This window comes from Pavona decussata, unplaced genomic scaffold, assembly GCF_977016875.1.
Source record: "Pavona decussata unplaced genomic scaffold, jaPavDecu1.1 SCAFFOLD_67, whole genome shotgun sequence".
Classification (NCBI taxonomy): domain Eukaryota; kingdom Metazoa; phylum Cnidaria; class Anthozoa; order Scleractinia; family Agariciidae; genus Pavona; species Pavona decussata.
Window position 1 is genome coordinate 1,059,353 of NW_028145486.1, and position 15,361 is coordinate 1,074,713.

General features: G+C 38.6%; 1 protein-coding gene across 1 annotated transcript; it reads left to right on the forward strand.

The window, feature by feature from the left end:
* The first annotated feature begins 3,111 nt into the window (after window positions 1-3,111).
* Window positions 3,112-13,379, forward strand: LOC146477956 (polycystin-1-like protein 2). Its single transcript, XM_085112691.1, has 5 exons — window positions 3,112-3,235; window positions 5,670-5,869; window positions 6,744-8,993; window positions 9,801-9,972; window positions 11,310-13,379. The coding sequence occupies exons 2-5, from the start codon at window positions 5,702-5,704 to the stop codon at window positions 12,779-12,781; spliced, it is 4,062 nt and encodes a 1,353-aa protein (XP_084968817.1). The 5' UTR covers window positions 3,112-3,235; window positions 5,670-5,701; the 3' UTR covers window positions 12,782-13,379.
* The last annotated feature ends 1,982 nt before the right edge of the window (window positions 13,380-15,361 follow it).

Here is a 15,361-nt window from a genome sequence, read left to right on the forward strand (position 1 = left end):
TTCAGTGTTGGCAGAGTTTTTCTGTTTTGATTTGTTATGACTCGTACGGTGTAACTCCTTTTATAAAGTTCCGGAAAGTTAAAAAAAAAAATAGTGTTAAAATGGTGATACACTAAAATCGAGTACCAAAGTAATTGAAATCTTATTGGTTTTAAGCTCTAAATTAACTCATTGAACATTGGTAGCGATGAATGTATGGCTCAGATTGAGCGAAGTAAAGAATTTTTTTTATTATCTCAAGTTGTTCTGTATTAAGATACTTTACATTTTAGTTATTTCAACACGTTAATTCCAAACGGTGGGTGGTAGAAAAGCTCTTGACACCGAGAATGGGCAAATCAACACGAAAGGACGTAGGGTTTCATCAACAGACTCGAAAGCAAAAACCCAACTTGAAACTGTCGCAACTAGTATCGCGGGAAAGTATAGAACCACCTTGTTCAGCATAATACAGTGTAACCTCGATTTAACGAACCTCTGTATAAAGAAGTCCTCGTTATAACGAACGATATTCTCCAGCCCGGCCTTTTAAAATGTATGGAACAGAACCTTGATATAACGAACCAATTTCCCTTGTTCCTTGGCACTTCGTTACATCGAGGTTCCACTGTAAACGTAACAGCACACAGCACTACAGGAAAGTACTACTCGCGGTGGCTTTAATTATGCAAAGATTGAGTATTCTTGCCCCTAAGGTTTTCTTTCTCCTCAGTTCTCCTAAAAACAGAATTGAGTCGCGAAGCGACCCCAAGGAGCTGCGGAGCGCAGGTTTACCTACTGGACAAAATTTACGGCTGATCGCGTGATAACTTGTCTACCATTGGTCACTTCTTTATTTACAAATATGATAAGTTTGACAGTTGTCTCTGCATGAAACTGAGATTTGGTGCGATAGTTACCAGAGGCTTTCTTCTCTCGCCACTTCTAGACTCAATTCTGTTTGAGAAGAGAGAAAACTTCTGGGACCAGGGTAAAGTTTGAGTAGTTATAATCAGCTTTTGCGGCAAAATAAACTAGAGGAAAGTACGATAGCTTTAATTTTGATGATCGCACTTGTAACCGGGATTCTATCCATAAGTATGAACTAAGTTTTTACGACACGAAAAACAGTGCTACAGACATGTGCCTTGCCAATAGCATTCATTGAAAAGGTCACAGTTAAAATGTCCATGGATTTAAACGTTAGAAAGCAGCCCTGTCCCCTGCAAGTGATTGTTGTGGTTGGAAGCATCCCCCCGGGGGAGGGGGGGGGGGGAAATCACTCCAGCCAGGGCGGGCTGTAATTGTTCTTTACGCGCGGTCAAGTGTGACGTAACCCGTTGACACGCCAGTTATCGAGTTCGGTCCCAAACTTCGAATAAGCTCATCTCGCTCGTTAAGCGCCATGAGGTCTGATAACGAAGCTGGTAAGAACCTATAATTGATTTTTGAGAATGTCACTTTCCACGTTAAATGGTGTTCTCTCTTCACTGTTCCCTTCTTCCCTCTCACTTATCGCTATCATCCTCTTTGTTATTCCTTTCCCTCTTGGTCACTCAATTTCCCCAAACAGCCGCGTCGCAGAAGCTGCGAGAGAGAGACGACAAGACGAAAAGCACCGGGCCTTCATGGCATCAGCACACGTCATTTCCTTTAATAAATATTTTCAAGAGAGGCTCATATTCACATCTAAGTGGTCTCAGTTTAGAAAAGGTTTCACGTGCATTATTTAATAGGGATCTTAAGTAACCACGATGACAACGCCAAGAAAAACATCACTCTTGATACTGGAACTTCTCCATTATTCCAATTTGTTCAGCGAAGTTTGTACAAGAACGGAATTGGCAGAAACTAAGGTGACTTACAATAGTTTACAGTAGTTTCTTAGCGCTCACACTTTGACGGATTAATATTACCACTCTTTATCTGTGATACCACAATTTCAAACATCAAGTCATGGACATTTTCTTGACATAAGAGGTTACTTTAGCAACAAACGAGCTCGGTGAACCTGTGATACACCTTTTTGGAAAGTTTAAAAAAACAAATTGTAAGGAAGGGTTCAGAGCCACATGCATTAAATTTCGAAAATTTAACGTCAAATTGTATAAATCAGGGACGGAGCGATTGTTTTGCCAATTAAGGACAGTGTCCCTTTTGTTACTGCGCATATGTTCTGCGCATATTGGAATGGTTCAAGAAACGTGGTTTTCCTGCGGACGATGCCTGTCAATACACAGGTATTTTAATGCGGTTTATGACTATGCGAGAAAGCAGATCTTAGCAAGGGCTATTGGAATCTACAAAGGAATGGGGGTAACCACGCATTCCTAAGAGATAATCAATCTCAATTTGGGAAAAAATGTCATTGTTTTGTGTGTTAAGGCTTCTTTTAATTATAATTGCTAAATTACCTCTGAAAAATAGTTAAAAAAGTAGTTATCTCCAATCAGTACACTGTCATTGAAACGGGGGTAATTTGCTGGCGAAATTTTAATGGAAGAAGTTTTGAAATTTTTTTTCAAGAAATCGTTATCACTCATTTTTATTTAAGACATACTGTTGACATTCCAAAGTTACCACAATTTCATGGTTACCCACGCGCTGTGAAACCTTGAATATTTTATGAAACAAAACAGTACCAGCTAAAGTATAACAGGAAGTTAATGGCGCCAGTATATAACATGGAACAGGACCACGCTCGGTTTTATTTTATGAAAGCTTTACATTGCCATTGACAAAACATTTGGCAAGGTTGCATTTAGTTTCAATACTTCTCAGTTGTTGGCGAAATGTAGGTTAAATATTGCCAATGAAATGACTTCTGCCAGGATGAAATCACGCTAAACGTCGGTTTTTAATACCGTGTGGTTAAAATTTTGCAAATAATTTATTTTTCAAAGCATTATCAAAAAACAAAAAGTTTTCACTTGCAGGTTCTGCCAAGATATAAATGTTCCGTGCTTAGCGCAAACAAACAAAACCCGCTGCAATTTCAAAAATGAATTGTTTTTAGGTAAAACATGTCAGTAGTTCGGCTTCCCCCGACGTGTCATTAATAGAAACATTTTTTATGCCAAGTATTTAATTGGACATCCTGCCAATTTGGCTTGTGTTTCCACTTTCCACGGAGCTGCCGGTGTTGGGAAGTTACTGCCACCGTTGCCAGGATTTAGGTCCTGTAGCGACCGAAGAATAACACACAGACATTTCTGTTCATCTCAAGACCCATACTTAACTTTTGTAGAAGACAAAGGTAAGATTAATTTCACTCGCTTTCGGAATCAAATGTTTTATTTTTATAAATTACCCTTGTAAATTAAATTGTATTTACATCGCTTTTTCCACAGAAAGGTTTCATGCCTTCAGTTACGTTAGAGGGTCTACTAATTGTATGAATGCGTGCATTTTTTTACCGAAAATATTTTATGGCATGGATAAACCATCGATTTGTAAAATTATTTCTTTTCCATCAGGTGTCAAATTGATTTTTAATGAAAACAATCTTGCCGTTTACAGTTAAAGCCAGGTATTCGTTAAAACGAAAAGAAAACTGCTTTTAACATGAACTTTGGAAAAATTTTATTTGAAACTAGCGATGAAAGAGGATTGGTAATTCAAGAATTTCATTCAAAAACAGTTTGATAAACGCCCAAACGTGCGCTTTGGAAATTGTTTACTTCCTCGATCCACAATCGATCGCGCAATAAGAATATGCATAAAATTAGTGGCAGCGAGATGTGCTGCTACTAGTGACCTCGCAATAACTTTTTTGAGCGAGATAAATATAATTGCCGTACCATACCAGATACGTTGTTTGCCTGTTATAAACCTTTTTTCCTTGGATCTCGCCGGAATGGAGTTTTATAATGGATTATCAGTTTTCAGACCATGCACTCTCTTTCAAATCCACGTCATTTATTCTTAGTTTATGAAAGATTTTTGTTTCAGTCAGGTAAAATGATATCTCATTTCAGTACAACCTATTTTATAAGAAAGCACTATGAAATGTGCCTATGATATAAGTATATAATACAAATGCGAAAAAATGCAGTTGCCAAAGATTGCTGTCGGAAAATGTTTCTACACAATTTCAGCAACTTAAATTTACTGACACTTTTCAGTATAATTTTTCTTATGGTCCACTTGGAAAATCTTTTTCTCCTGCAAAAGTTCTTTTTCACTGATTATGGATGCTAGCTTAATTCTTCAAAGGCTTTCTGCATTTTTCCTTTTTACTAAACAGATCCGGTTGTTCATAAGGTTTCCTGTTTTCGCTATTTTCACGACCACCGTTTTTATTAGCAGTTGAGAAACAAAGGCGAGTGATATTTTCATATTTGAATGTACAATTAGTTTTTCCAAGGAACTTTCTCTTTTACGTAAAATGCAAGCATAATGCAATTTAATCTGAACCCGGCGGGAAGTCGTCAGTGCAGATTAGGAGTATAGATCTGACTTATTTGCGTCATTACCAAACTAAACTGCTGAAGTGAAGTATATAATTTACTTCATTTTATTGTGCGGCGAGCGATGCCAAAAAATACCGACTGTGAACAGATCAGTGACATGCTCATAACGATATAACTTGCGGGCAATAAAATAAATCGCAAAGCAATTGAATTATCTTCCCGCAAGTAATAATTTTATAGCGAGGCCAGCTATTCAATTCTTTGTTTGTATCAGGTATTTCACACCAAATTTGGTGTTTGTCAATAACACCTTGGGAGTATCTCCGAGCGAAAAAATGTTTGCAATATTTATAACGTTCGCTACGAAGACTAGGCAAGTTGGAGTACTACTTTTCTCAAGTGGAATAAATGCGACCAGCACCTTAATAAAATTCGGTGTACTGTGTAATAGGCCTTTCTAAAATTGCAAAGTACGTTGCGAAACACGAAATACTTTGGCGTTCAGTTGGAGGGCAACGTTTGGGAATTCTTCCAAAAGGTTGTTCGGCAAGATAACCGTCCCTCCTGGTCGGTATATCGTACTAAAATAAGAAAAATCGTTCATGATAAGGGAGAAAATAAATACACATTTATATCAGTGAAATGTTGCTGATGGTAACTTGAATAAATAAAGTTTTGTTATAAACATAATCAGTACCAGGTGTTTCACACCAATTTTGGTGTTTGTCAATGACACCTTGGGAGTATCTCCGAGCGAAAAAATGTTTAAAATATTTGTAACGTCCTCTACAAAGACGCTTCCAGGCCAGTTTGAGTACTACTTTTCTCAAGTGGAATAAATGCGACCAGCATCTTAATAAAATTCGGTGTACTGTGCAATACGCTTTTCTAAAATTGCAAAGTACGTTGCGAAACACGAAATACTTTGGCGTTCGATTGGAGGGCAACGTTGGGAAATTCTTCCGAAATGTTGTTCTGCAAGATAACCGTCCCTTCTGGTCGGTATATCGTACTAATATAAAATAAAAAAAGAAAAAAAAGAAAGAAAAATCGTTCATGATAAGGGAGAAAATAAATACGCATTTATTTCAGTAAAATGTTGCTGATGGCAACTTGAATAAATAAAGTTTCATGTTACAAACATCATTTTACTCAGGTTCGACGATGAACTTTAACAGCCAAATCTAAATCGGCGTTGTGTTCCTTGTCGAGTTCATGAGGCCATGTCGTTTTAAAAATGTTGCAGTATTTATTATTTATTTTTAATCATTTTGTCAGATCTGGCAGCTCCACCCCTGGGCTACGTTGCGATGAATTCTTCAACAAATTTGACGTCCGCTCTCCTTCCAGAGGAATTTCAAGCTGAGACAGACATTGTTATGACCATAGCGTTCCTTGGTGTCGTGGTTGGAGTCATGACAATCCTACTTGCAGGGACTGTCTACGTGAGAAGAAAAGAAAGCAAACAAAAGGATATGGTGAGAAAATTAACAAATGAATTTAATTAATTGGTCTGCAGTTTGTTTGGATTCTTCAATCAGGAAAATAAATATTGACGGTTCTCCTCCAGTGACTGTCCTTGGGTTGTCTTTTGTTCAGCAGTGCCACTCAATATTGTTTCTGTTTGTTTTGGTTTGCTTCATTAATTTTGTGTTTTGGTTTTTGGCTTGTTCATTGACAGCAGAGCCTCGATATGTAATTAGAGCGGTTTTCAACTGAGTGTTGTGGAACCAACTCCAAAGTAATTACCCAATCACAATAGACGTAAACAGCGAAATGGACCAATCAGAATATTCGAAGTAAATGCATGTGATCGGCGTCAAGCGCGGGAAGTCCAAGTCACGACTGTTTTTGGTTTGGCATCTCATTGGTTGATAAAGTATCGGAAATTTTGCTGACCAATCATAGAACGTAGTAAAGCAAAACCAAGAAAACGCGAATACTTTTGACACTCAATTGAAAACCGCTCTAGCGCCCTAAATCTATCGCCTATTCAATCACTTTAACTACTGGAGTGTTTGTCATAACTTGAGTGACAACCAATTATAGACCACCGTCAATTTGTTACCTGTGGTAGTGCGCATGCGTTGCTACGAGGCCATTTTTCATTTCTGCAGACCTCCAAAATAAAAGATTTTAATCTTCATGCTACCGTCTCCCAGTTGCATCGATAGCTCAGCTGGTGAGAGCTCTGTACCTCTATCGAACATGTCTATTATTCCAATGCTTCCGTCATGTTTCAAAATATCTTATTTACAACTGTGAGGATCTCTTTCGTTTCAAAACCTATAAAGATTGCAATTTTACACACAGAAGCTAACGCCAGTTTTTTTCTTGTTTATTATCATACAGTCTGGTGTAACAGTTATACCACAGCAATCTATTCATCGCTCTCCACAGCAGTATATGCTCATGTTCTACACAGGAGCCGGTCGACACAGTGGAACCACTGCAAATGTGTTTTGCCGTATCTATGGAAACCATCATAAGTCAAAACCAATCATTCTGCGTGACCCTGATCGGCCGATGTTTCAACCTTCTTCCATCAGTTCGTTCTTGGTCACATTGAGTCGTTCATTGGGCCAGATAAAGGAAATACACATATGGCATGATATTTCTGGTCCAGAACCCCCGTGGTACTTGGAGAGCGTCGTCATTTGTCACCTTAACACAGACATCACGTGGTATTTTGAGGCAAACCGCTGGCTTGATGTGAGCACAGGCTCGAAGGAAGTTGAATGCAAGTTGAAACCTTTACAAAGAAAGACATATTTGGGAAAAATGACTCTATTTGATGCTAAACTTAATGATAACGTAAACAACAAGCATCTGTGGTTCTCCCCCTTGTTCTCAAACAGGAAGAAAACGTTTTGTAAATTCGACAAAATGTCTTGCTGTTTAGCAGTAGCTGGAATAATGACACTTATTGCGACAATCCTGGTAGAAACAACACAAAGTATGTTTTCCAATGCGTCCGTAACACTGGGACCATGGAAACTGAGACTTGGTGATATCTACAGAGCCGTCATTTGCAGTGGAATTGCTTTCATTGTTCGTCTTTTGTTAGAAGGTGTCTTCGTAAATTCACAAAGAAACAGAACATTAGATGCCAACGAGAGCCTGAATGTACATGAACACGTACAAGACTATTTTCAAAAGCTAAATGCTATTGTGTTTGTGGACGAAAATGTGGAAATGGATGAAAATGATTGCTCTTTGAATGTCCAGAACGACAACAAAAGCTCTGATTACACCACACGTGGTGTAGAAAAATCTGAGGAGATGGGAATCGAAAATGAAGATGCAGACCAACTCAATGGAAATGTGTCAGATGATGTTTTGGATGCCACAGTTAACAACTCCAATGGGCCTGTAAGGGATCTAACATCAGTGGAAGGCAGACATGGGACGGATGATGACTCGGATGATAAAGGTAATGACGACTATGGACATGTTACTTATATAGAATCAATGGAAGGAGTAAATGTGTCGGACGATATCTCAGAGGATACAATGAACAACTGCAGGGGATGCCTTACTGACTTTAGTTCAATGGAGCGTGATAACATGTGTCATAGTGTCTCTGATGATGCAATTAACATCTCTATTGGGCGTCTCACATATCCTGATCTAACATCTATGGAAGGCAACGAGAAAAATCAATTTCCGAAGAAATCACAGAATATTGGGGATTTAATTGATCTTCTTGGAGATTTGCCAGAAAAAGAAGAACTTATTCATATTCTAGACAATGAGAGTAATGAGTTTGAAGGAACGGATTATGGATTGGAAGACCGAAGAACAATTCACAACAATCACGTAATTGTTTTAGATGAAGGTGATCTAAATTTGGAGGTTGGAAGAGTAGAAGAAGAAATACGTACATCCCCTGATGAAAAAAAAGAGGATGAAACAATCAAATATTACCCAGAGTCGATCTCTTGGACTGCAGCTGTCACTAACCCAGATAAAATTCCAAAGCTATGGAAACAACTTCCGTTTCCGCACCAACCCACTGATGAGGATAGCATTAAAAAGCGGCAAAGTGGGACGCCCAAACTTCCCCATATTGTGCTGCAGATTACACAAGCCCAGTGCTACATTCTTCCATTCATTTGCACCGTCGTTACTATAGCAATTGGAGTCCAATGGTCTGTTTCCATAGCAACTACCTGGATTATGACATTTGTTCTCTCTGTTATTTGCCAGGTGTTCGTTTTGGAAACGCTTTACATATTTCTGCACGCAGTGTATTTTGCCAAATGGCGCCAAAGACCGGCCAAAGAAGACGATTTGATAAATGAGCTTTCAAGCAAGGTTTGGGTCAATGAAGACCAGCAGCTCACATATTATGCTGATGAAGTGGTGGACGAGGAGGAAGGAGAGCTAGTTCCTAGGCCCCCAACTCAAGAAGACATCCAAAAAGCTCAGGAAATGGCAGGGCGAGATAGAGAGTTGGAAGATGTCCTAAAGATGCTGGCGTTTGATGTGCTATTTCTAATTCTGTTGATGTTAATCTCCCTTGGTAATAGAGACGCTTCATCTTATCCTACGAGAGTTGGCATGGAGAATTCTTTTAACATCACCAAAAGCTTTCTTCAGGTAATTTTAGCTTTAATTTACAGTACACATCAATACTTACTGTCCCCATTTTTTTTTTGTGCGCAGATTTTTTGCTGCGATATCAGGATTACTGACAATTATATTTATCTGGTTTCGTCATTTTGTCGAAGTAACCGATAAAATGGTAACATACAAACATCTAAGGAATTCTAGATCTTTTGCAATAATTCACCTTCATTCTTGTTTTTACATTCTTCGTTGTTTTCTTTTCACTATAACAATTGTGTTCATCCAAATCTCCAGAACCACTTTCTTATTTACTTATTTATTTAATTACAGATTCGCCCAACTCTTGGGCAGTTGCGAAAACAACAGGACACAAAGTCCCCTACCCGGTTTCACACCTCACCCTCACCGAGCTTGCCTAGTCCTAACCCTAACCCATTCCTTACATACACCCTTGATTCACACAATTTAAAGTACAACAAAATTGAAAGAATGGACTTCAGAAATAAGAGAAATATACAAACAAATTTAATAAACGTGTACAATTTCTAGCAGGTGCATGACAACATATAATCGGCCCGACGGTACTTTGGGCAGGTCAATTTGTATAATCTTACATTATCTGAGTCAAACGCTTTCAAAAAACGCAGGTAAGAAGAAGACTTCAGTTGTTGTTTAGAAGAAGTAACAGATGGAGCAGATTTGACACAATCTTCGTGAAGTCAAGCCAACGGTCATCCAAGAACTCCTTGACAGCTTTCCCTTTTAAGCCTTTACGTATTCTGTGTTCCTTTTCAATAAACCAGGCAATTTGATGATTTAGGCTATCTTCACTTTCAGGTAAAAAATACCGACACCTTTTGGAAATGGCTTATGAATGACACGATCCCAATCCTCTTGTTTGATCCTCTCGATAAAACGCCCAACGAGGGCAAACGTCAGTTCCTTACCGACGGCTACACCTATCTCCTTGGAACTGCAATTCTTCGACAACAAAGAATACAACCAGGACGTAAGTCAATGGTCGCTTTATGTACCAAGAACGTGCCATGTGTCTGAGAAGAGCTTGGGCAAAGAACGTTTATTTCGTATGTGTCAAGGTTTGACTGAGTCAAAGCGATTTTATTAACTGGCGATGGTTCATCGTCTGGACTCATAATAAACCCGCCGTTTGCTTGTCTTAATACGATCAAACTAACAGACAAAATGAACGTTCTTTGCCCAAATTTCTGTCAGAAGGATACCCCTTTTCTCAATCATGAAGCCAATTTCCTTCGGGTTCAAGTGCCCGTTCTCTCAAAATCTTAGTCGAAACGTCCACGTATTAACACTAAAATCAGACGAAGTTTTCAGTTAGTTTGTAACGCCTTTTGGCATCTTCTGATTTCTGTTGGCTTCCGGTCTGTCAGACGTCGACCAATCAAATGTAAGAACAGGAAGGAGCAGTCCCGTCCCAGTCGTCTTTGCGACGCAACCGAACGTGACGTCAGCGTGAAGCTGATTGGGACGCGCCCAAGCTATCCAGTTCAGCCTCAAGCCTAAGGTTCGTTAAATAGGATGTAGAAGGCGGAGTTGTCTTTATTCAGTCGCAACGAGAACATGCAATTTAATCACTCCGTCTGCCATAGTTCTTAAAATTAATCTTATTGACCAGCTGGAAGGGAAGCCATTAGAAAGCTGCCAAAAAGATGTCACAAAGTTGCATTGTCACATACGGAGGTCGTCAAAAACTTGTCACAAACGTATCTAATTTTTTTTCATAGATAACCATGGATAACCATTTATTTTTACATTTGGTTAGGTTTTACGTTATGTTCTACATTTTTCTGTTACATTTTTGTCGAGCTTCGTTTGGGAGTTGAACTGAAGTTCTGCTGGCTGAGGCAATTACTTGGGCTTAAGGCACAAAGTCAGTCTTGGTATATTTCCGTTGTGAGTTTTGGTGACACTTGTGTAAACCCGAGAAAACCTAACCTCCTTGCTAAGATCGACCTACCTATAAGATCGAGAATAAAAAAAAATTACTCTGCGATCCTTCCGCAAAGGATGATAAACAAATTTAGATCATTTTCTCCCCAGGTCTAAACGTCAGGAAGAAATTGGCATCGAAAGTTTTGAGACTCCAAAGGAACTATCCAATTGTTTTTAGGCTAACCTTTGCAATGATGAAATGCTAACATCATTGCAAGGAAATACTCCAACCGCAATTCACATATGACGATCATTTTATCTGTTCTCTTCCATCCGAACTGAAGCAGCGGTCAATTAATTTTATGGGTTGATGATTTACTAAACTAAGCTACGCGGCTCACATTTTAATTATAAATTCGAAAACGTTTTCTATTTCAGTGAGCTGTGAGTTTCCAGATGTTCCAAAAGAGGTGATATCTGAGTGCCACCAAGTGTTTCTAACCCATAACAACGAAGATAAGGCAAATTACCACCAAGGATGGAAAGAAGAAGAGCCTTCACACGAAAAAGAGACATATCAGTCACCGTGGAAATATATGAACGGAGAGGAATCTAAAACTGAGTATACCGCATGGGGACGAAGGCATACCTTTCATGGGGGAGGGTACATCGCTTACTTAACCAGTGAGAGGCAAACATCGTTGAAGATGCTAAACTCACTAAGAACCCATAGATGGGTCGATCATCTCACACGCGTCGTGTTTCTGGAATTTTCAGCCTACAACGCAAACGTCAACATGCTGGCCGCGTTGATATTTTCCATAGAAATCACGTCATACGGTGCAGCGTTACCCCGTTTTGATATGTATTCCTTCCGCTTGTATCGCTATTACACAACGTTTCAACTCATGTTTCTAGTTTGCGAGGTGATCTTTGTGGTCTTTGTGGTACAGCTAATCAGCAGAGCAGGACACCAAATCTACCGAGATCGTTGGATTTATTTTAAATCGTTTTGGAACTATACAGATCTTTTATTAATTCTATTTTCACTCGTGATCATTGCCCTGTATGCTATTCGCTGGACGCATTTGAATAACGCTATTGAAGCGATCCGCGAAAGCCCAAACACTTTTTATGGCTTTATTACGGTAGCTTTATACGATGAATACATAGCTTATATTTCGTGCTTAATTTTTCTGATCCCCAGTCTTCAGTTTATGAAGTTTCTTAAGTTTAACAAGAACTTTATGATATTCTACGCGACGCTTGACAGAATCCGATCGGACATTTGCGGGTTCGGTTTTGTGTTTCTTGTGAGCATGTTGTGCTTCACGTACTGGTCCTATTCCATGCTGAAGACAACAGCTGAGCCTTTTAGCACGTTCATTGGGACATTTTACAACATGATTTCCATGCTGCTGGGAAAATTTACCTTCAGGTTGTTGTCACCAGGCACTGCTGTGGCGGCTCAAGTGGGACCCCTCTTTACTTACACGTTCACTTGCGCAAACGTGTTCTTCATATTGAACATTATTCTAGCGATTATCACAATCGGATTTCAAGAGGCGCAGTCGGACGAACGCTTTCAACAAAGTGAATATGAAATAGTGAAGTTTATCGTTTACTTTTTCAAATCCCGTTTGGGTCTCCTCCCTCCTTACATACCACCTCCCCCACAGATAACGCCTCCAGCAAAAGAGAAGCACTACACCTATTATCAGTGGAAGTTATGCACAAGTTACATGACACAAAGCCAGTTTCCACGATTAATGAGATTCGCTGATAGCACCTATTTGGAGGATTTTGTGGACGAGATAGAAATGGTGGCAGATCTACTCAGAGTACCGATGTCAAGACAGGTTATTGTTGAAATGATTCGCAGGGAACAAAGTTTAGAGAGTTATGCTTAGCAACTTTTTGACTTGTTTGCAATTCAATTAGTTGTTGCATATATAGGTAATAACATAAAGTTTGTACTTGAATTTAGAAACAACACTTATTCCAGTGTCAAGAGCCCAGTTGCTCAAAGCTCGATTCAGATCATGATCCGAAACTATTCTCCATTTTGGAATTGGTTTCAGTTGTTATTTGTCTGTTTTGTATGATCCAAAGTGAAACTTAACTTTTTCAGTAAAAAGAGGTTTAAATGAAAAAGAGGAAGAAACACGTCGCTTAACTTCTAATCCGGCATAAATCAGCTCTCCACTGAACCGAGCTTGTCATACCATTGTTACGCAGGATAACTATAAAATCTTGGTAACTGAAATGTTGCGAGGTACATGCATGTTACAGGTTTTACGCAAAATGGTTGGATGTACGTTTGTCCTGTGCAGAGTGTGAGTCGTAAATGATGCGACCTGATGGAATTGTAGGACTATCTAATTTGTATACACGTATTTCGATTTATTTTCTTTTAGTCCGCGAAATATGTATATTTTAAGTCCTAAAAACTGCACGCGTATTTATTTCTAACAAGAATGCAAATAAGCTCGTAGGTCAAATGCTCCCCAAAAACGTACTTTATGGAAATTTAGTTTCTGAAAGAGATCAAGTAATGCCTTCCTAACTGATCCGTTCTCATGTATTGCTAAATTGCATGTCCCATTTGTGGTATAAACCAGGCAGTTAAAAGTTGGTGTAATCATATGAATAAAAGGGTGTGTTCCTTTGGGATGATCCAGATCAGGATCAATGATCCAAGATGACTCGGATCATGGTGCATCAAAAGAACCGAGGACTCCTTACCCAGAGTGGACTCGTCGGTTCCTTTGGTGCTTCATGATCCGAGTGATCTTGGATCATTGATCCTGATCTGGATCATTCCAAAGGAACACACCCTTAGTCCTCCGGAAATTGTCGTAAACATACCGATATATCTTGAGAAATAACTTTATTTGTCTTCGAAAGAACAGTCGAAAACCTACGGTGAACTATCAAAGATCCCTTACAAATGATAAAAGTTTTCGACTTTTACTTGCCTGGGAAACAAAAAACTACATGTCCTTATTTATACATCATTATTATCGTAATGCCGAAACTGAAATTAATGGAGACTATCCTGGTTAGCATTCGATCGGATGATTATAAAAGGAACTTATCTCAGGGAACTAAGAAAACCTCCGGACGTTTCCTCAGTACAGTGATATAATCTATTGGTGTATATTTTAGCCCTATTATTGGAAACTTTGAGTGCTTAGAGCTGGGTCTACATAAGTTCCTTTTTCATCTTTTTTATGAAATGATATAGCACATTGAAACCCGTTACTGGGAACATGTCAAACCGGTTAATTCATAGACAATAAAAATATGATGAATTGTGGGATGACTGTCTGTCTATTTGTCCGGATTAAGACGATGACAAAATTAAACAACTTTTACATCCAAGCAATATCTATTCTGCTTTCAAACAACTTCTGAGATGACCGATTTGTTAAAAAACATCGTCTATTCGTTGTCGGTCTCCTAGAGAGAAAGCAAGCAATCCGTTTCTGCATATTAATACCGGGGTGGGCTTAACTCATTAAAACACAAGAATCTGCACTTCGGATGCTTAAAATATTACTTTATTTAATAACAAATTATTTGAGATTAAAAATATCTTGGATTAGAGCCTGGAAGTTCGAAACTGATTGATAGAAAAAATACAATAGTTTATAACAACGATTTCCACTCTCTTTAATCAAACTAAATTGAAACTTCAACTTTTACACAAAAGCTTTTACACTAAGCTACAAGGACGACTTTTTGATGCTGATTTCAACTACATCATCTTAAATTCTACATTGTAATATAAAACATAAGGGCTCGTTTAAATAAAAGCAGAGAATGAGTGTCGTCACAAGATAAAATATCTCTTACATAAGCGGTTTCATCTCGAGATCCCAGGACGAAGTCACCTCGCGCGAAACGACTTCATCCCGCATCAGAGATGAAATTTCTAAAGAGCACATTACCAAATACTGTTCCTCAATGGATTTGACGAAAAAATAATTTGATCAGCGTAAATAGTGTTTTGCTTTTCCTTTGCTTACACCTTTACTTAGTGCTGCATGTGATCCATGCAGCTGAGAACAAAAACAAGTGTTTTCATCGAGGATGAAGGCAGTTCATATGCCATCTTTCCTCACGTTTAATTCTGTAATAAAAAACTTTCATGTAAACGGGCCTTTGTGTTATCAGTCTCAGTTGGAAACTGATAGGATAACACAACGATACCGGGCCCGTTTAAGGCCCCTTTCGCGTCAGTGCAACTCCTTAGTCACTATGCATTTTTTCCTTTGATAAACTTATTAGAAACTTAAATTTCAATGTAATTTCTATTTTTCCACTTTGGCCGGTAAAAGCTGTTCGAAAATAGAACTGAAATAATAGAAGGCAGTAAATATCATTTGCTTTCTTCTCTCTCTCTTTCTTTGTGATATGTTTTATTTGTTCGCTTCGTTATTGTTTGTTTAGTTGGTTTTTGTGTGTGTTTTGTTTGCTTGTATCTC

Bases quoted from the DNA above. Each gene is read 5' to 3' on its own strand.
- LOC146477956 (XM_085112691.1), top strand. From the start codon at position 5,702: ATGAATTCTTCAACAAATTTGACGTCCGCTCTCCTTCCAGAGGAATTT. The intron at 5,870-6,743 runs GTGAGAAAATTA...ATTATCATACAG, and splicing joins AAAGCAAACAAAAGGATATG to TCTGGTGTAACAGTTATACC. The intron at 8,994-9,800 runs GTAATTTTAGCT...CTTCACTTTCAG, and splicing joins TCACCAAAAGCTTTCTTCAG to GTAAAAAATACCGACACCTT.